The sequence below is a fragment of the Lepisosteus platostomus genome, chromosome 12, assembly GCF_059453375.1.
Source record: "Lepisosteus platostomus isolate fLepPlt1 chromosome 12, fLepPlt1.hap1, whole genome shotgun sequence".
In the NCBI taxonomy this organism is placed as follows: Eukaryota; Metazoa; Chordata; class Actinopteri; order Semionotiformes; family Lepisosteidae; genus Lepisosteus; species Lepisosteus platostomus.
The window spans coordinates 20,420,697-20,443,161 of record NC_142622.1 but is presented as its reverse complement, the minus strand read 5'-3'; the positions used below and the strand labels follow the sequence as shown (position 1 = coordinate 20,443,161).

At 44.3% G+C, this 22,465-nt stretch overlaps 1 protein-coding gene across 1 annotated transcript; it reads right to left on the bottom strand.

Moving 5' to 3' along the window:
- Positions 1-1,277: 1,277 nt before the first annotated feature.
- LOC148651262 (uncharacterized) lies at positions 1,278-22,117 on the bottom strand. The gene is made up of 12 exons (XM_088601346.1): positions 20,052-22,117; positions 14,691-14,832; positions 11,410-11,483; positions 8,967-9,126; positions 8,401-8,557; positions 7,168-7,371; positions 5,745-5,881; positions 3,148-3,266; positions 2,912-3,020; positions 2,714-2,823; positions 2,365-2,536; positions 1,278-1,944 (listed from the first exon to the last, which is right to left on the bottom strand). Exons 1-12 carry the CDS (start codon positions 21,941-21,943, stop codon positions 1,516-1,518), a joined length of 3,705 nt encoding a protein of 1,234 aa, XP_088457472.1. The 5' UTR covers positions 21,944-22,117; the 3' UTR covers positions 1,278-1,515.
- Positions 22,118-22,465: the final 348 nt, after the last annotated feature.

Sequence of the window (22,465 nt, the reverse complement as noted above, 5' to 3'; positions counted from 1 at the left end):
ATGTATGCATTTGCCAGTTTGCCCATCATACAGAACTAAGGTCAATGAAGACAAAAAACAAACTGGGAAGAGAGGAATACAGGGGGTGCACAGACTGGAGAGAGGGGTTAATCACAGATTAAACTTAGTGAAGAGCAAATGTTCCCAGCCCACCCCAGTACCACCCTGCCTTCTCTGGGATTGGTGAGCAGAGCAGAGCTACAGGGACCCTGGGACTGAGGTGTGGCACTGCACACACCTCATTCACTCACACTGAAAACCACTGAAACAAACCCTGTTCAAAACACTTCCTTCACTTTTAGCTGCCTAGTCGGTCCACTCTGTTGTGACTCAAATATTCTCCTCTGATCTCTGCTCGATTATGTTGGAGGCACCATTAAAGAATCCAAATTCAAAGCAGTTTCAACCGTAATTTCAGGTATTTATTACAATACCCTAAAATTGAATTCTGGTGTCCTTGGTTTGAAAATGTATCAAATATAGAGATATAGGGAACTCTTCCAAAATGAGTGGAATGTTATTTTAAGAAAAAGTAATAATTGCCCCTGTAGACGTACAGTACTGTGCCCTTTTGCAACCTGAGTTTATGAAGCACAATATGAGATATTGTTTACTGTGGAAAGATGCTGTATAAAATCATCAAGTGATTGATTAATATAACTTTTTCTCAGTCTGCCTTTCCACAAATCCTGTTAATTATATACCGATGATTGGAAGGAAGGGGATTTTCTAGTCCAGGATAACTCCAGGGAGTCAGCATTCCCACAAGGTTTCTCTTTAAGTCACAACAATCAATCGTGGCCCTTAGGCCACATACTGTATAAGCAATAAAAGAGTTAAACTAAATCTTATTGGGATCATTATAAACCTTTTTCTGTGTACAGAGCTGTTTATAGCTTTAAGCGAACTTTTCTAATATGAATCCAAGATTCTACAACCTATCGTATGGATTGGGACACTCAACCCAAGTGTCTCGCATTAAGACCTGGTCTGCAGTGTCACTCCAGGTGAGGTTTTGACACAGCGGGTATTGGACATCCTTGTTCTCTGATCCTCCCAGCATTGAGGACAGAAGTGGAGATATGTGGACAGGCTGTGTGGGTCAAGTCACTGAGGAGCTCTGCAAAGTCATGGAGTTGTTTCATTTAGGCAAAAGACCCCTCTCCAACAGGCAGTTGAGAAAATGATAATAAAAGAACTACAATGCCACACTTTGGAATATAACACCTTGATCACTTTTAGGATATGTCTTCAGGATTCATAACATTGCACATTAGTTTGCTTTTTCCAAAAAGAAGAGAATTTTAATTTCTCCTGTATAACACAGATAATGAAAATGTGCACAACAGTGAGAATGGCAGTGAGAGCAATGAACAGAGGGAGGTTTGGGGGATGGGGAGGGGGGTATATGAGAGTGCTTTTCCCTTCCATAGCGGTGAGCATGTTTGAATATCAAACAGATTGGCGTTTGAAACAACAGCCTCACCCCTGTGTCCCTCCCTGCAGCAGCCAGTCTCAGCTGTGGCCACAGCGCGTCGTGACCACAGGACTGGGAGCGCTGGTTGTCAACAGGGGCCCAGGAGTGGCCACTGGAGGGGGTCTGTGCGTGAAGGAGGGGGAATGGGGCTGTGTGACAGTTTTGTGGTTGACCGACAGCATAGTAGGGGGTGAGAGAAATTCCTGAGTGCTCAGTGCGGCAGGGGGAGTAGGCGAGAGTTTAGGACTGAGATCCTGGCTGGGCTGAGGGGGTTGTGGGGTGATGGGAGAGAGCTCGAGGCTGCCTATGGAGATCCCTGAGTCAGTGCTGTGGCTGCGAGTAGTGCTCGGGTCCTCTGTAGTTCCTATGGACAAAGCCGGCGGCGGGACGCGCTCCTCCTCTTCCTTCAGCAACCTTAGCTCTGCCTCTGACAAAGGGAACGACCGGCGTTCCCACGGCAACACCGCCTGGAGTGCAGACCAAACACAGAATCGGTTATCCTCTTGCACGCCGAGCGGAAATTAGACAAGCAGGGAGTAATTCAATTTTATTGGCAAGCAGCTCTTCGTTGAAATAATATAACCCATCTTGTATATATCATTGCCAACCATTACAGCTGCAGTGTGGAGCTGTTGTTAGGGTTCTGTTCTCTAGAAAGCTGTGGCTTCAAATTCCAGTAAGACACAGCTGTTGTACCCTTGTGAAGGTACAAGGTTCACCACACTGGTCCAGCAAAATACCCTGCTGTGTAAATAGGCACGTGTAACAAACCGGGATTGACTTGCAAATGTTGGGAGCTACTTTTCCCTCCTCTTTTAAAATGACTGCACTTTACTACACTACAGAATTACTGCACAATCTCCTGCACCCCCGCCCCCCATTCTTACCAGCTCTTCGTCCTCAGCCAGGGGGCAGGAGGTGTCCTCGCTCTCGGGGGGGCTCGGTGGACAGGTGTCAGGCTGCTCAGTCTGGCCGCCAGGGCTCCGCTCTGGTGACAGCGGGGGGAGGACTGGACCTGTGGGCTGAGGAATCACCTTGCTCTCTGCCCGCGAGGAAAACCTGAGAGACACATAAAGAAACTGCAGGTGAGGACATTAGAGGACTCCACCTGACAACAGCTGTAAACTGAGCTGAGACTACACTAGTAGTAAAACCGTTCAGTGTTAATCACAATACTGGTGCATGACTTCATGTGAAAAGATTTATAAACATCCCACAGACTTCCTTGAGACTAACCTGCCTCGGCGCTGGCTGGCTCGGCGGGCCCAGGTGCCCCAGCGACTCCTCTCCTTGTCCTCAGACGCAGAGTGACGGCAGAGGAACGATGCGTCAGACAGGTCCTCCACCTGCAACGTCCACACGCGGGGCTCAGACAAGGCAGGTAAACGGATAAACACAGCACCTCCAGCAGGCAGGCTAAAAAATTCACTTCACCTCCTCCTCCTCCTCTCCCGCGGTCCGTTCAAAAGATGCGAGGGCATCTCCAGGCCCTGGGGCCGCCTGTCCAACGGGTGGAACAAAGATACAGTTGAGCTGCCTCCAGCTGTGAGGAAGAGAGAGGAGGGGATATATGAAACACCAAGTGCAGGATGTACAAGACAACTCAGCACACCTAATGTTTTGCACGATGTGCACACACAAACAGCGAAATACACGCCATCTGTGCTGACCTGGGGGTGAGAATCTCCTTGTACTGGAGTCTCTGCACGCGAGCACCGCCTCCCAGCCCCAGCGGCATCACCATGTTATTGATGTCGAAGGAGCTCTCCCCCCGCCGGCGTCGAGAGGGCTGCGCGACAAAAGGAGACCAAGAAAGACAGCTGAATCACTGAGAAAACGTTGTCATCTGTGCTTCTTTTCTTAAAGTATGGTGGGGATGGTTATAGCATGGCCTCTTTTTTCTCTGTGGGGAAAAAACCCTTATACCATTCTGCAAAAAAAGATGAATCTCTAATGCTCCCTATCCCACTCATTGCTGTCATCTGCATTCTTTGATTTTTCTGTAGCAGAATTAAATTTCCATGTTAAATTAGTATTAGCAAATTACAGTCAGCAAGTGCTATATAAGATAAGAGATCACTTTATTAGCCATTTACAATTTCTTGCATTAGGAATTCATCTTTTCGCATACCCCAGCTTGCTCTCCGTGAGACACAGACACACAGACAGGGAGAGAAGCTTGGGGTCAGAGTGCAGGGTCAGCCATTGTACAGCGCCCCTGGAGCAGTTAGAGTTAAGGGCCTTGCTCAGGGGCCCAAAGGAGTAGGATTCCTCTGCCAGCCATGGGATTTGAACGGGCAACCTTCTGGCCACAGACCACTCTGCCCTGTACTATATGTACTAGAAGCACTTAAAATTACTTGATCTCCAAGACCTAAGGATACACCACCAATTGTACTTAAGGAAACAAGAGATGCTGTTAAAAGGTTATTAACTTGTTAGTTTCCTGAACAAGCACCAGCTGTAATGGATACACACAGAGCATATGGTTCAATATTCAAATTTCTCAAATTGTAGGCAGTAGCATTAAAGCAACCAAATACATTCCTGGACTTAAAGATATATCCTACACTGACAGGCTAAAATAAGTTTTTACCCATAAACAGAAAACTGAGAGAGGGTTCTTATTCAAGTATGCAAAATCCTCAAAGACATTTGCAGCCTCAACCTACTAGATGGCTTTATAATCGGTGAAATACAAACCAGAGGCTTGTATTTACACAAAAGGATGTGGGAGTCTTGAATAAGCTACCCAGCCATCTTGTTGATGACGGATAATCTGGCTCTCCTCTTGATTGTAACCAGCCTTACATTCTTCTTGATTGGCTTTCTCTTCATACTAGATGAATGATATGCTGATTTACGTGAATATCTTAAATGAGACATCTTACATTATTGTATTGCTCGGGACCATCCGATAAATTTAGGATACAGGTGGTTTTATCAAAACGTCCCAAAAGCAAACACCAACTTTGGATGCAAATCATGTTTAGTTTTTACCGCATATGACTGCATCTATCAATAGAGTGAACTGAAACGACCCACTTTTACATCTGACAGCATTTTCATTTGCATGATCAAACCTTTTCTTCCTGACACTTGCCCGTGCTTACACTAAAATGACCTGTTATGTTATTTACATTTGATTGATTTCTCCTATTCTTGTTTTTACTGCTTGCTTTCCTATGCAACAATGGGGTGAGCCTCTTAACCAGGTTGGTTACTATCCAATACTGAGTCATGGGGGAGCCAGTTTTGGCCAACAAGGGGCACAAGTCAGGATACCCCCTGGATTGGACAGCAGTCTATTGCAGGACAGACACAGAAACTAATGCACACTCACTGACAGTAGAGCCAATTTTCCCACAATATATTTTAGTTACTAGTATGTTTTTGGACTTCCTTGGCACCCAAAGGAAACCCACATGAAAATGGGGAGAACATAGAAAATTAACACAGACAGCACCCCAGGAACCGAACCCAGGGCCCCAGTGGTGTGAGGCAGCAATGCTAACTACTGTGCTACCAGGCCGCCTTATACATTATATTATTTATTATAAATATAATGACACAGGAGTAATACCAACTGAACTGAGGTGACTTGGGTTATTTTCCTTTATCCCTCTCAGGGAGCTGGTACGTATTTTGTACAATTTACACTGAAGAACTTCTCTCATACCCAGGAACAGCTAAAGAAACGACTCATCCTTGGAAAACGCATATAAACAGGATCCAAATTAACTCCACAAACTGCAATGGACCCTAACTGTGACCTGAGAGAAAGCTTGTCAGGTCTATAAAAGAGAGATCCTGACCAAGCACAAACTCAGGAACCACAGCTGGCCAATGATACAGTTTGAACCAAAAACTTACACATCATTAACGGACAAAGGTGCTGTGACTCTGAAACGTGTTTTAAATCACCGTTACCCAAAACATAAATAGACCGCACCAGGCACACTCCATATTGGCCCCTCAGTTCAAAGCTTTAGTTGCACAGCCTACAGTAGTATAATGAAACTACCCTAAACAGAAGATGATTGTTACCCGTCTGCAACAGCCTGAAAGGCACCATGCAGAGTTCACAAACTGCACTGGGATCACAAACAGTAAAGAGGGCTCTTGGGGGGAGACATAGGCTCACCTGTAATTCACCAGCCTGAAAAAAGCTCTCTGACAGAGAAACACATGAGGAAGCGAGGCAAGGTGAGCAAACTCGAAGGGGAGAAGGGAAGTGGTACTTCTCTACACGGACACAAGCTCTCACCTGTGGGGGGACGGAAAGGGGGCTCTCCACTGCTGGCAGGGGCCCTGTGTGAAGGGGAGGCTGAGAGGGGGCTCTGGGGATGAGAACACTTGGACTGGCAGCACTTCTCTGCAGCTTCTCATTCCGACGGACACCACCTGACAACAACAAATGTACACTGGCAACAACACTTAGATGTTACTAGTCCCACTTAAGAGTGGGTCGGTGGGCGCTGCTTTGTGTATACTGGTGAACCTTCATGCCTCTGTGTATGGACCATTACACACATATCAGGAAAGAGTGCAGAGTGTTCAGTGGTAGTTAACAGGCTAGCAATCATAAATTCACAGACGATTTGGCTTTGATTATTGATTCATACAACAAAACACACTTAAAATGTGTAATTAAAATGCAAAATGTCTATGATGCTTTTTTACTGCTTTCTCTTATTCACCTTTCACATGACCACCCACTCCTTTTCACCAAGCACCCCTGTACATTCACTAGGCATTGCGCCACACAAGTTAAAGAGTCTGTCTCCATTCCTGTTGAAATTAATTTTCAGATCAAATTTACGCTTTTTTTCCACAATTTGTTGCTAATGCTTTCCAGGGGATTCTGCTTTTCAATAGGGTAGAGAGGAAGAAACCAAGTGCATCCATTTTATAACCTGTGGTTTTCTACTTTCTGATAATAGGTGTAAAGCAGCAGTGCATAACAAACCCTTCCCAAGTGTATTGCATGGGATTAGAGGATGAAATGATATACATTTTATTACATATTCTGAGGCATTAAAATAGAAAAAATGCCAGTGATTCCAAAACTAATTTGTTTTACTTCCATGCCTCTCAGTATATATCCTGAATGTTCAAAACTAAACAAATACACTTTCCATATTCATGATTTATTGAGTATATTTTTTCTCTCTTACAATTTTGCTGGGAGAGGTGCTCTTGGATATGGGTATGCGTTTACCTCACTATTCTCAACTGTTGTTTTTAGCAACATTTAGCATCCATTTAAAGAATTTCTAACATTGTAAGATGTTGCCAAACAGCAAACGCTTTTGAGCAGTAGCACTTTCAATTAAATGGATACATACAACATGCTCAGAGAAGTGGCTTTAACAGTTATGTTTGTAAGGGGAGAGCTAAAGTTGAATTCAAAAGCTAATTGACTGTTGGTGTTGCAATGACTTCTTCTGGCCTTTTGAATACTCAGTGTATGGTAAATTCTGCAATTTATTTCTGGAAAGACTGACTGTGGTCTGCAGCTCTTGTGCTGTACTTTCTCTCATAGGTCCTTCATGTGGTACAGTGGTACAGTCCTGTGAGTGGTACAGTGGTACAGTGCGAGTATTCACTGGCAGTGATAAGCACTGGAATCAGCGTGGGTAATGCAGTGTTTCAGTGTCTCTGTCTGTGCACATTATGGTCCTACCCACATGCTGTATGAAGCAGGTGACTCAGAGTGTGGCAGGGGATCTGGGGGAGCTCAAGTTTCCTCTTCATTCTGGAGAGACGCTGGGACCCCGGGCCCCTGTTTTCCAGCCAGGAAGGAGGGGGTGGCTCCCCTAGCAGCCACGGAGGATTCTGGGAATGTAAGTTGCTGAGGGAACTCAGTCCGCACTGCACAGCCAGAGGAACATCTGGGAGGAAAATAATCTTTCAGTGCTCATTGAATGGAAGCAATATGTATGTACATTACACATGACTAAACATAGGCACTTTTGGAAATACATTGCTGAACATACTTCATATTAAACACTATGCTGTCCACTAAAACTTTACCATCTCTTTATTTGCATTTACACTTACAGTATTCATATGAACCAAGGCAAATCTATACTTAAAACCTATTTCATTAATGATTTGGCTGATAACAGCTGCTTACCAGAAACTCAATGATGAGTTAGTTTACTAAACTTCCAAATAACCACAATAAGCCAAATTGCCTCCTCTTGTTTCCACCCTTTATTTCTTTCTTAAGTTCTTAAAATGGAGAGAGCACAGTGATCGTTTTTAAGGGGGCAGTAAAAGAATATTATTAGATTATGTGATGGCATGACTTTTGCGAAACCTGTGATTGGTATGGAAATATTTGTGTTGGTGCTGGTTAGAAGAACCTTTGTTTTCAGTTCAGAGCCTTTGAATGTGTTTTGACATTTACATTCCTGTACAGTCCTGCATCTGAAATTTTACTTTCTTTTATTATTCATAATTTTTTTGTGTGTAATTTGCAAGATGTATGAGTTACCTATTTGTTTTAACGTCTACACTTTTTTATTCTTGTTTTTTTAATAAATACTGTACATTCAATAAATTACTGGTTTATAAATAAATTTTCATTGAAATGTGGAATTTTTAATTCCTAAAATTTAATTTGTGTGTGTAGTTAATACATAGTGATTTTTGTGTGTAGTTGTTCCACTTCATTAACACTATCAGTATTTACTTTACCAATGATGAGCAGTAGAGGTTGATCACAGGCCACTGTACAGAAATTCTAGTCTATACAGAAAGCTAAATGAGTGTTTTGATTAAAGCAACAAGCAAACTCCTTGCATGGCTTCACAGGCCCACTAGAGGGCGCACCGCAACACACACACACACACACACTGCAGCAGAGGCCCTTATCAGCTTAGCTGTGCAGGAGCAAGTGCTGCGGTTGGACTCACCACTGGGAAGGGACAGAACAGGGTGCAGACAAGGGTCCAGCGTGGCCTGTCGCTCACATACTGACCCCCATCCCCAATCCGACTCAGCCAGCTGGGGACGGCCGCCACACAACACGCACCCTGAGGGCGGCTCACAACAGCACCGAAAATGCACCGTCTGCAAGGACAGAGAGGGAATGGGAAGAAATGAGAGAGGGAGGCGAAATGGGAAAGTAGGAATTATAGACAGGACAAATACTATAAACAGATGCCAAAATATTGGAAGGATTTATGATATATCAGTAAAACAAGTTTCAAAATATACAGTACATTCACACTACACTCTCATTGCATGGAGGAGAACAAAACTACATCTTCATATTTAATTTGTGCTATTATATATTCAAAATATTCATTTACCTCATACCGATTTCAAATTATTTTCAAATGTGGTCATTCCAAGGATTCTGGCCATATTCAAGCACAAGTTTCACACCTTCTCACTCGTGACTCACTCACACAAATGGGAAAATCAAGCACAATCCAAACACCAAGCCGTGGCCCAGGTTGAGAAGCCGGCGCGTCACCTTGCTGCCGAGCGGCGCTGCTCCCTCCAGGCGCACCAGTCTTGGGCGGCGGTGTCTGGGCAGCGGGCGAGCGCGCGCCGCCGTGACGCTGCGTTCCGGTGGGCAAGGGCAGGCTGCCAGCGCCTCCTCTTGCAATCGTGCCCTGAGGGGGTCTGGGGGGCTGGGGGCACAGAGCGCAACACATGGGGAACACTGCCACCCTGCCGAGAGCCAGCAAGCACGTACGCAGACCACACACTGATCCAGCAGGAACCACCCCCCAGACACACACAGGTTCTGTGTGCTCGTGGCGTCGCTGTCTGCACAGAACACACCACTGTGTACCCCGATCTGAGAGCAAACACACTTTTCTCTAGTTGAATCAAGATTTATTTATCTATTTGGTCTAAATACACAGGTCGTGTTCTGGGTTTAGACGCAGCAGTGGAAAATGGTTAGGGTCCTGGACTTGTAGCTGAAGGTTATGAATTCAAATTCTGAGTGGTACACCACTAAGAACCTTCCCCATGAGAAAGGCTCATTCTTATTGCTTACGTGAAAAGGCCCAGTAGTATAAATGTTTATAAATATAAGTTATTGTGTATCAATAGTGGGGTTTATTCATCCAAATTTATGAAAACAATTAGTAGGATTGGGCAGTCTTTGTTACTGTAACACAGTTACAGTAAACCCATTTCCATGGTTTGGACACCATCTTTGAGTATGACAAACAACTTGAATGACTTTCAGGACTGAGAGGCTGATTTGAGTGAAATGTGGAATACATAAAGTAGGGTGTGTTGTCTGTCAAGAATGTTCTTGGCAAATTGCTATCTTTAAAAATATGACTGCCATGAGCCAGTATTACTGAAGGTCTGATTTGCACATGCCTGTATTTCATTATATCATAGTGGTATAGTGTGCCAAACCCAGCAGACATCTTTTAGTCCCACAGATGAGAGATGAAGTTGATCAATCAGGCAGTTTGGTCACACAGTAGGATTCCCCTAAGCAAGGTTTTGAAAATGTTTCAAAGATCATCTTCTTTTAAATCAATCTAAAGCACAGCTTTTATTTTTGGTGGATTATGTTCAGGACATGTGGATTGGTTTAATAGCTTGGCCACCATTTTGGAAAAGTCGTAAAAGAAGTTACCTTTACCTTAAATGTGTCAGACTCACTGGAACAAAACAATGTCCACAGACAAGGACATGGACCTTCTCAAGTTATTACATTAAAATACAGTATATTGTAAAATGACAGGAGTGCACAATATGCTTATCACTGCATTTGGTGCATATACTGTATATCTATAGCAGGCTAATGGATAATCACAGTGGAATAGCTGACTACTATTACGTTACTATTATAATCCACTAAAGAACAGAGCTGATTAGTCCCAATATTTTGTCCAGCTTATAAGAACTTTATCCTTTCTTATTGGTCAAATGAAAACTTAACTTGTAACTACAACATAATGAATAAAGTATACCGATAAGTATGGAATATTTACAGGAAACAATATTCCTCTATCAAAGAAATGTTCTTATTCATAACCCTTTACCTCTTGAATGCAAAACTGTCTTGAAAAGGGGCTTTGTTGCTACTCCCAGATACATTTATTATTAGAAACCTGCTTTTATGTAAAATCGCTTGCGTACCAAATTATATACAGTACAGCTAAAAACTTTACTGTAGAAAGCGTGAGACCTCTGTTCAAGGAAACAATAGCAGTGTAATGCCCAGGATTTGAACATATAACCTTTCTAAAATAAGTCCAGAGACCTAAACATTACTCCACACTGCTGCCCATTACTCACACTAGTCATTACAATTTTTTCAGTAAATCTATATCCACAAATATATAATAAATTAGCATAAATTATGTTATGCAGATGCACTTGCCTGTACTAAGTACTTAGGATTTCCACAGCACATCTACATAACACTCTTTTTTGTGAATATTTATATTTACTTTTTGTTATTATACACATCTGATATGGTTAAAAATGTATTTTTGTAGACTTGTATTGAATATTTGTGAATTAGGTATTTCAAATTTATGCACCCATGTAAGTTTCTATACAAAATAACCGTGCTTATTTTAAGGGTTATAACCAGAGGTTTAGGATTTGAATGCTTCAATACACTGTTTCCATGTTACTTTGCCAACAATGCCCTCTCAAGCAATAATGAGAACAGCACGGCCTTATAAGTACTATATTAACTTTAACTGAGATGTGGAAAATGCATTATTTTGCCTGACAGTAAAATCTTTAGCCAGAGAAATCTCCTGCTCTGGAAATAGAATAGTCTTTTTCTCTTAGGTCTGTCCCACCTTATCGTGAGAGCGGGGGCCTGTAGGGTGCAGCACTGGTACCCCGCCTGTGTGCAGGCCTACCCTACCACACCTCAGGGCAGGGTCTGCTACGCTGTGTGGGCCAGGCAGTGCAGTGCAACTGACCTGTGGAGGGCGCCATTTGCCGGGCAAGGGAGACGGGGCAGTAGACTGTCCTGGGACTGGAGCACTCCGCTGCCCTGAGAGAGACAACCAGAAAATATGCACACACCGAACTGTTAACCATAAAGGTGACACACAAGAGGAAATCTCTCAGGCCCTGTAGCTCAATTAGTTACTAGTAAGTGATTAATCTTATCCTGCTGTTTCCTGAAGTCATTATATCCCTTTCAATAGAGAGGACTTGTAACTTGTTCACACTCCCACAATGCCTTGCGTATTCAAATACCACCTGTTCTCAGTCTTACTTCCCCTTAGTTTCCACGTGTGTCCTCTGGTTTATGTTTAACTGTTGATCCCCGGGGTTTGACTTTGTTGATGTCTTTGAGGATTTGGAAGATTTTAATTAAGTTCCCTCTTAGCCTGCTTTGTTAAAGACTAAAGAGATTCAATTCCTTTGACCTTCTTTGGGCTGATTCCAGTGTAGCTGTGTCCTTCTTGAAACCTGGCAACCAAAACGGTACAGTATTCTAATGAAGGCTTAACTCTGCATAATTTATCATTTTAACTACTCTTCACAATGTATATTGGCCTTCTGTTAGCCATTATTATAGCTTCACCACATTGAATGGATGATGCAAAGAGGCGTCCACAAAAACACTTACAGCCTAAAGCCTTTTCAAAAGCTGCGTCTACAAGCTAAGCACCTCCATTATGTATTTATAATGTAAATTCCTACTACCTATGTATAATACATTGCACTATGTATATTACCAATGTATATTAAATTTCACTTGTCACATGTCTGCCTGGTCTTGGAAGTACTGAATATCTTTTTGTAACTCTTGGTACTTCACCCATTATTGTGTCTCTTCCAAATCAGGTACTGTATGCTTGTTGTCTATCTTAGAATCATTTTTGTAAATACAAAAATGCACATCCCAGACACCAACTGCATTGACCCAGTTAAATCTCTAATTGTAGCTTTCCCTGGAATTCATCAGCTTTCAATCTGAGAATTAACCTTTAATGAGGAGCCCTAGGAATTGAATTCTAGAAATCTAAATACACTGTATTGAAGGCTTTACCTGTATTCACTGTTACTATAACCTTTCCAGAAAAATTAAATGGGTTTATTAAACACTACCTGCCCTTTCTAAATCTGTGATCAATAATAACCTTTATAGCAATATTGTCAAATCTTAATGTTTATTTTCATAGACTTACTTTAAGTGGATTTAAGACAATATCTTTATTGTTGTTAATCAATACTGGAAAAATACTCTTAGGTATAACTGATTGGTTAATTTTATGCTATTCAAAGTAAAAACTAAATATAACAAGTGACAAATATTCCTTCAATGCATTAGAGATTTTGTCTTCATCATTAATTAACCTGTTGTTTTCACTTACATAGTTTAATCTTTCCTGTACTCATCTGTATTACATTAATGAAAATAACTCTGCACTAGCATTCAGTCCCAATTACAATATTTTCTATCTCTAACTTCACCTGAGGTCCCTTTTGACTGGTGCTTAAAAAGCATACATTACAAAGAGTTTGAATTTTTTAATTCATGGTGGATTATTCTAAAAATCTATCATTTTATGCTTCATGAAACACTTCAGTTAAAGTGCTTAATTAGTAGGTACATTTTCAGCTTTTTGTCATCGGAACAGTTGACTGTACTGAGCAGCAGATCAACGAGAATACTTATTATTTCTTAAAAATGCTAGATCCTATGACCAAACTAAACATTTTTTGAATTTTGGATTTGGAAAGAGCGCTGCACTATATTTTGAGTACCCTGAAAAATACCAGATTGTTGATCCTGTTCTTGGCCCACATGCTTCCTCTGCAAAGAATAGATGCTGAATTTTCCAGCATCAGTTGTCCCAAAGTGAATGTTTGTCTAGTTTTGACACATTGAGAGCAATTTTGGCTTGTGTGAAGCACAATACTGCAGAGGATTCTGGATTTGTTTTGGCGAATTGTGTTTGTTGTGTCTCTTGATATGGAGTCCCCAGCAATCACCCCTTCTCTCCTTTTTAAAGAGCTGGTTACACTGCTGCTGGAGACTTGGACACTGATTATGGATATCTAGCTAAGGTAGGTATGTTAGTGTATTCATCAACCTATTTTTGTGGTTATTTGTGCCTGTAAGATTCTGTTTTGGCGCAGTGTTTAGAATTATAGCATCAACTGGACAACTTTACTGAAATATGAAGACAAGAACAAATAGCATATATTACTGCAAAGGAACAAGTAGAGGATAATTACAAGCTGAAGAGAAGTATCTGATTAAAATCCATAAGGTTTCAGCTACGTATCCTCCCTCTAATGTAACTTTTATTTTGGATGTGGATGTGGACGTGGATTTATTTATGCAATGGAATTGACCACACCATTTTCCTTTGCAGCTCACAAGACTCTTGCAGCTTCCCACTTCCTACATTGTAAATCACTAATGTGTATGAAGCTTAAGATTTTTAAAATCAAACTGTGGCACAGGGAATGTTTTGCAGTCAATTAATTAAATATTAACTACAGCCATATCTCAAGTGTAAGCAATGAAAGCTACATGATATAGGCTTTCTGCCAAACAACATTAGTAGTAGAACAACTGTTCTAATTGCTTATAATTCTCCCCTGGAGAATATTTCTAATGCTTGTAATCTTCAAGTCAACAGTGCACTAGTTCAGTGGGACGAAGATCAGGGCACCGACAAAACCAATACAAATAAACGAGTAATAGGTTTATTCCATGCTGAAAAAAAGAAGAGAGAAAACACAACGTTTCAGCAGTGAAGAAGGCTCCTTCACACCTGAAGAAAGTTCCATGGCTGAAACGTTGTATTTTCTCTCTTCTTTTTTTCAGCATGGAATAAACCTATTACTCGTTCCTTTGTAGCCTACGCATGCTGATGCAGCTACCCACCTGAACCAATACATATAAATACATTTTCTGATGATTCGGCTTCTCTTGCTTACGCTTTAGTAACGGGTCTAGGTGGCCCATTTACTTTTAACACCTTGTAATACCTGATGTGACTATACTGAGTAAGTGCTTGAACACTAATGCTAGTATTAGTGTAGATGGATTTGAGCACACAGTGCTCTGGTGTGCTACCTGTTTGGATAGGGAAGAGAATAGCTGGCCAGGAATTGTGGTCTCTGTCAGGATCACAGGCACCTAAACACATAGACACTGGCAATAACACACTGACCACACCTGAGCTGACAGCAGAACAAAGGAAACCTACACAAACAGACAGCGTTATTATACCTTGCTATGCCTCAGTTGAGTGTACAGCTCAGTTTGTGTTCGGATGCGATATTCCAGGTCCGATACCCGGGCCTGTAGCCATGCCCACCTACTGCCCAGCTCTGCCCTCTGCTCCAGCCAGTGCCACCTTGCGCTCTCCTGCCTGAAAGGGAGAAAGACAAAAAGGTAAGGGGGCAGAAGAGAAAGACAGAAAGAGAGAGAGAGAGAAAGTGTCAGAGAGCACTCTCCAACAATTCTTTTGATGTAGAGAAGCAGGTGCTTGTTAACAGGTCATTTTAGCGTTCTGTAAAGTACAGGATGTAGTAGTTCTCCGTGCATTACACCATACTATACTCCACCACTCTAAAAGTAATGTCGTCTCTAAATGGTAGTGTGCTTCATTGACAGGGGGAACGGCAGTCTTATCTGTTGCTTGAGCGCTGAGCAAGTTGAGGGTAACACCTGATCTTCAACAGTAATGCCATTTCCAATGCCTTTTAAACTTAATCAACAATTTCAGCCCCATCTCCTTTTACACTACTGTACAGTTTGTTCAGCAAACATATAACTTACTTCATATGCAAAACTGGTTAAACCTGTAAAACCGGTCAACAGTGCATGTCACTTGCAGCTGTCATGCACCTCTATTTCAAACCTTTCTCCACAAAACCTGTTACAACCAGAACAGGAACTGCAACTAAAAGTGATTAGTGGAAAATGGGAGTTAACGTATGAAAGTGCTATAAAGGAATTGCGCTAAATAACAGGGATCAACCTTTCTCGTGCAGCTTGATCTGACACAACCACCATGCGAGGCTGAGGAAAAGAATGGGAGACTCACTGATCCGTGCTTGGAAAGGATCTGTAGAAACAGGACCGCGTTTCCATGACTACCAGGCGTGGTCAAGATGAACGTGGGAAGGTATCACGTGGCCACAACCATAGTAACCTGAGGGCTATGTTTCCACTATCACACCCACAACCAGCTACACATGTACATACATGTCTTTCTGACAGTGTGCCCGTGCATGCATTTGTATTTCTGCCCTTTTATGCATGGTAAGATTGCTATGTGCAAGTTTATCTGCAGTATCATGTGTCTGGGGGCTTATGTGCTGCAGGACCGCCCATGTGCATCTCCATCTATGAACTCTATGTCCTTACAGGCCTGTTTTCAGACGCAGAGATTTGCACATCTTTCAGTGTCACTGCTGGCTTCAATTCACATCCTTAACTAATTCCTGTTTGCCCAGCTGCTCAGTTTGGAAGAGCACCCAAATGTAGGTTGTGCCTGTGTGGTGTGATGCACATTTCATTTAATGCTGGACTTCACCATACTCTAAGAAATAAGTAACCCCCTCCTGATCAGCCCCTCTTGTATGTTTCAAAAGCTCCTTGGTCTTCACGGTCGATTTGTCGTATCACTTTGCAAGTTGTGACTTGAAATGTAATACAGTATCTGAGGGGATTTAGAGAAAGAAGCTTAAGGCAATCACTTTGAATACATTTATACACACAAACCACTATGGTAATTTTCCTACCTTTCAAAATATTCTTTGGCACCTAAACTGAGCAGCCAGCAATCATATCACCCTGCAGCTCTCAACTGGCGACCCAATGAGGCTACCTGTACCTGGTTGAGAGACCTCCTGGGAAGCTATGGTTGCTGTTGGAAGTGGTGTTAGTGGGACCTGCGGGGGGCGCCCACCCTGCGGTCTATGTGGGTCTTAATGCCCCAGTATAGTGGCGGGGACACTATACCGTAGTGGGCGCCGTTTTTCGGATGAGACATTAAACCGAGGTCCTGACTCTCAGTGGTCATTAAAGATCCTGCGGCATCTCTGGATAAGAGTAGGGAGTTATCCCAGTGTCCGGGCCATATTCCCTCCCTCGGCCTTTACCGTGGCCTCCAAACTGTCCCCATGTACGATTGGCTTGCACTTGCCCTGCGATGGACTGGCGTCCCATCCAGGGTGTACCCTGCCTTGCGTTCGCTGCTTTCCGGGTACGCTCCGGCTTCCCGCAACACTGTATGGTACTACGCGGTTTGGGAAATGACATGACGTGACCTGACCTAAACTGAGCTACGATTGTAACAGCAAAGAGGTTAAATACTTATGCAACTGAAAAGTGTATTAAAATCTTAATTCTATACTATCTGTATTTTTATCTTCATTAGTTTGTAGCAGATTATGCAGATTCTAATATTTCTATTTAGAAGTATTATGATTGTAAGATCAGAATGTCTCAAACTGTGGAAATCGCAGGGGTGAATACTTGTGCAAGGCTCTGTATATGTACAGTATATTTATATAAATTGATTCCCATACTTATATTCCTTCAGGGCCACTTCAAGATGGAATTACCTTGTGTGGCATTATCTTTTCCAATGACAATCAATATGTTCACGGTGACTCATGAGTCCTGATTGATCATTTCCACAATCTCACTCTCGCTCACTCTCACTGTCTCATCCTATCTGTAGATTGATCTACAGATCAATATCCTCACAGCTCTGACCAAGGCTGCGGTATAGGGTGCCGACTGAAACCCCTCCCCCAGCATTCTGGAAACACAAAGACACAGCACACTGGAGTTGTTGTCCTGTCCATAAAGGGATGTATTGAATAGTTCACTGACCCGCAATTACATCTCAAGACATGTGCCAGAAGAACTATTCGGGAAATTTAAAAATACTGAAATAACAGCTAAAGCTAAAACAAAGGGATTTTGCCCATACTACAAAGCAACAGTGCCTCAGAGATGATAATAGTATAATTACAGAGAAAGAAAAGTAATGGTGTGTGTAATTAATGGATATTTTAGACAGATGTTCACAGAAGAAGAAACTAGTAATATGCCTCAGTTTAAAGGCCTTAACATGTGAACAAACTAAGTATAATGAAACCTAAAATGTAATAATGACTAAAAGTGCCTAATCAAAACTCTTGGATCCAAAGCTACCGTTTTTTTTCCCCCACTCAAAGGCTGTTAGTTCTCCAACAACTACAGACTTTCTTGAGCAAACAAACAATGAAAAAAGCTGGTGTACCCAATGCTTGGAAATGAAAAACTCAATATCAGTCTATAAAAGTTGGCTTTCCACTTTAGGGACAGGTGAATTCCCTCTCATTGCATAGTTTTCCAAATGAAATAATGGATCCAGGACAACTGAATACAGTAGGTCACAACTTAAGTACCAGGTGGTGGGTATCGAAATTCTCTGCATTTATGTCTCTAAAAGTAAATTCATATGATGAATTTAATCAACTGAGTTCATACAGAGGTAAGCCTGCTTTTCCAGGGAGTGTTTTACTAAGAGTAATTCAGGCCTCTGTCTGTAAATCATTAATTGCTGAGCCATTAAGCTATCTGTGTTGACAGTTATGGGTGAGCGCTTTGAAATAACACCATCCCTCTACTTTTATAACAGTTTCAGCCACACAAAGTAACTCATGGCCTATAACAGAACTCAAAAGGGGTCCCTAGAAACAGAATTGAGAAGCCCTGCCAAAGAGGATCAATAGTTAAAAAGCAGTCCCCTGCTACTGTCAATCTCCCGATAAGAACAGCAGTGGACACAATGCACTCGAAGGAAGAATCCAAGGAGTGCAGTGAACACGATAAACCTTCTTCCTTCTTATGGATTTGGTCAGCAACACCCCATACACAATTCGTACTTTCACATCACTTTCCCGCCACTCGGCTCCTCTTGACAGCACCCTGAAAGGTGAAAGGCTCAATAAAACCAAAATAAACTGATGGTGTAATGGCAATCGCTCCTGGGTACAGCCTCCTCCTAGGGAATTTCCTCTTTTGCAGTCATTTTCCACATCTGGCTTTGAAACAGAGCTTCATTAATTTTAGAGCAGTGCATCCAAGCAGTTCAAATTCTCCTTTTTATTTGTAACATTTTCTGTGATCAAAGCAATACGGGAAAATACTTCACGAATCTGCCTCCCTCAGGTTTAGTACATCAGCCTTTTTCACAGAGAGCTCGACCTTCAGTCTGCATCCCTGTGAGACATACCGGAAACACGAGAGCTATCCAACAGTATATTAGGAAGCCAGAAGAATAAAAATACACAATTAGAAGTGCGTGCAGACTCCATTCCCTAATGAATTTAAGTTGATCTTAAAAAAGCAGGTCACATGGCCATATCCATGAATGCTACCTCTATTATGTCCTTTCACGTCTGTAAGAATGGATGAAAAAATATAGAAAAAGACACCGAGATGATCAAAATAAACCATCAACCCTTCTGTTCATGCCATAGCAGCAGTAGTTTGAAGAGGGCCTCTGGAAGCTATAGACCAGTCCATCAGGTGAGGGTGTATCCAGTCACAGAAGCTTTCATATCAGACCACAACCAACGTCTAAACCCTAATCACAAATTACCATTTTTCTTTCTATTCTGTTCTAAGACTGGGAGGGGAAAAAACATGCTTCACGTACAGCTCTGACTTAAAGTTTTGATCACTTTAGTTACCTCAAAAGCTACGCAAAACCTCAGGCCTTTCATGTGCTTGGGTATTTACATAGCCTTTAAAAGCAGGTTATTTTCCTGGTACAGACCCCAGCTCACCCGGGGATAAATGCCTGAACACTGACCTCCTGGAGCAAGAGCTATCAGATCATCGCATCAACTCTTGACACAGCTCAGAGCGAAAAGAAAATTACCTCTAGGGGGAGATGTGTTAAAACAGGTTCCACCGAAACAAGTGAAATACATTTTCCTTCCATCCATCCACCCATTTGCTAACCACTTCAGCCAATTCAGGGCTGCAGGGACAGAGCCTACAGTATCCCAACAAGCAACAGGCAAGGGGTACACTCTGAATGGAACCTACCAGTCGGTCTTTGGACCGTGGGAGGAAAACAGAGCACCCAGCCAAACCTCATGGCAACGAGGGGAGAACATACAAACTCCATGCCGATAGCACCCCAGGTCCGGAATTGAACCCAGGGCCCCAGCACTGTGAGGCAGCAAAACTCACCACTGCCCTACTGTGTCACCCTTGAGATGTTTTGAGGAACAGTTCCTCTCAGTGATGGCAAAAAGTGCTGGAAGTTAGGAATGGCCTTCCAGGTGGATGCTGCACATTGGTGGTGGTGGAGGGGAGTCCCCATTAACTGTAAAGCACTTTGAGTGGAGTGTCCAGAAAAGCACTATATAAGTGTAAGCAATTATTATTATCATTATTCTGAACTCAATCTTGAGGCCTGCCTCTCCATGTGCTTATTGAAAAGACAATGCGTGCATGTTGGTAACTGCAGCATGCAGGGCTTATGATAGTGACCTGCAGTGTAAGGGATGGAGCAGGGCTCAGTGTGCAGTTACAGGGTTCAGGGGTTGTCTGGGGCGCAGGGGAGTTACTCACAGTGTGTGGGGTGTGTGCGGAGCTGGGCCGACGCTGCCTCCTCTCTCCCCGATCTCCTCACTCTCGCTCTCCCCTCCAGAGCTGCTGCTCGCCGTGGCGTCCGAGTCCAGGGCGCTCTCCACCGTCCTGAGGGCTGCCGTGCAGCTCTGCGCCAGCCGGGCCACCTCGCCGGTCCCGGGCGCGAGGGCGCCGTGCTTGAGAGGCAGGGCCGCTCCTCCTCCTCCCCCTCCCTCCCTCCTGCCTCGCGCCAGGGTCCCCGCCAGGCCGCGCAGCTGCTGGGCCACGTGCCTCTCCAGCTGCTTCCCCTGCACCGCCTGCAGCCGCCTCCACAGCCTCTCCGTCCGCTCCTCCAGCCGCCCCTGCCTCCGCCCGGCCTCCTCGGCCTCCGCCCCCACTGCCCTGAGGCTGGGGGCCTCCGGGGGCCGTCTTCCCCCCCGGAGGGCCCGAGCTAGAGCCGCCACTGGCACCCAAGTCACCCTGCTCACGCCGTTTGAGGTGAAACCCAAACTCACACCGTTCTGCGGCGCAGGGCCCCCCTTGGCTGCCCACGTCTCCTTGCCATCGTTTCTTCCCTGTCCACAGATGCCGTCCGCTCCCCCACTAACCGGCCGGCAGGGCTGGGCAAGGCAGCTGCTCGCTGACCGGCAGGACTGCCGCCCAGGCTGGCTCTCCTGGGGCCCAGGGTGTAAAACGCTGCTTATCCCTGGAGCAGAAGCACAGGCAGGCCGGAGCGCTGGGCAGAAACTGCTCCCGTTCTGTGGGCCCCGGCAACCATTCACATTACTGCTGCCCTTGCCCGCGCTGTTACACCCGGCTGTGGCCGTCAGGAAGGAGCGCACCCTGTACAGTCTCACCCTGCCTTTGGCACTTCTGGGCTCCTGTCCATTGCTGCTATCAATATAATTAACACAGCTGTCTTTTGCCGCACTAGAGTATGGGAATACGCCAATCCTGTTCGGTGTAACGGGGCTTTCAAAACCACTCGATACACCACACCTGCTCCCACGCTTGGAGATGTGTACCGTGGCAGAGCGAGCCCAGCTGGCGGGCTTGGGGATCTCCGAGTGGCTTTTAAAATGCCTCGAACCGGCCAGGCTGGTCTTGAACTCTATGGGCGGAGAGCAGAACGAGGGATCTTCCAACTCCGAGCAGCCGGCTCCAGAGCCCGAGATGATGCCGCAGTGTGCTGATGGTATCTCCCCCGTGAAACAGACCCTCTTCGGCGCTCTGCTCAGGCTACTTCCAGGACGCTTCGTGACTGCAGCGGCCAAATTTATTGCACGATTCCGGGTGCCTGAGACTTTGCTTACCCGGTTCTCCGTCTTGGATCCGTTGCTGTATCTCCTTTTGCAGGCGGCAGCTTGCAGCCCCCTGCCCTCCGCGCATTCGGTCCTCCCCGATGCAACAGCCATAACAAGGCTCCGTCCGCCCCCATTTTCTCCAGGCTCGGAGCCACTGGTTTTGTAATCAATATTAATGCTGCTCGCTCCCTTCAGCAGATCTCCGTTTCCATTGGCAAGACTGAGGCATTCCTCTCCGCATTCTCCAGTCTCAGCACTCCGGTCGCGCTTTCCCCCGCTGCTGTCACTGGCTTTGTCCAGAAGCACGTCCTTATTTTTACTGCTGGCGTCCACATTATTGCGGATTTTATCATCATGATTCCAATCGCTATACATTTGGGCCCGGGCGCTGCCGGCCTCTCCCTCGCAGCACGGAGCTGGAGTTGCGGCAGCGGCGGTAGGAGCAAGCACACAAGCTCCGTCGCTGTCGGCGAGCTCACCGCTGCCTCCTCCCCCGCTTCCCCACTCGCCGCTGGGCAGGGTCCCCTCTGCCCCGCCTCCCCCACACGCTTCACTGCCGCTCATTTTAGGCCAGGTAAAATAAAAATACATCGCCGTATCTGGTCGTTGGCATGGCCAGGACTGGTAGGACAGTCAAGGCTCCCGCCGCCCTGCCTCCGTGTCCCGCAGAGACTGGAGCTGTCCTACCCGTCACTCCCACTGCCTCTCTGCGTTTTGTGCTGTACATGGTATGAGGTCTGTCAGCTCACTGACGGCCAGCGCGCAGGCGCCTGTCACTACTCTGCAATCGGGGAATATGCCGTTACCTTTAAAGCTGCAAGATGAATATTGCCTTGTTACAATAGTACGATACAATAAACGCACTTCTGAGTTTATTGTAATTGATTTTGCAAGTATTGTTGTAAACCTTCAAGATTTCTTCAAGATTCTAAACAAGAGGTACAGAAGAGCTCATAAAGAACTTTATATTTTAGTAGCCTACTATCCATTTTTGTAGGCTCATTACAAAATATTATCAGGTAATTAATGTTGTGAAGATATGTTTGTTTGGGTTTTTTTTTGCTTTGGAATAGCTACAAAGGGCTGTGTTTTTTTAACATCTTTCATAGTTTC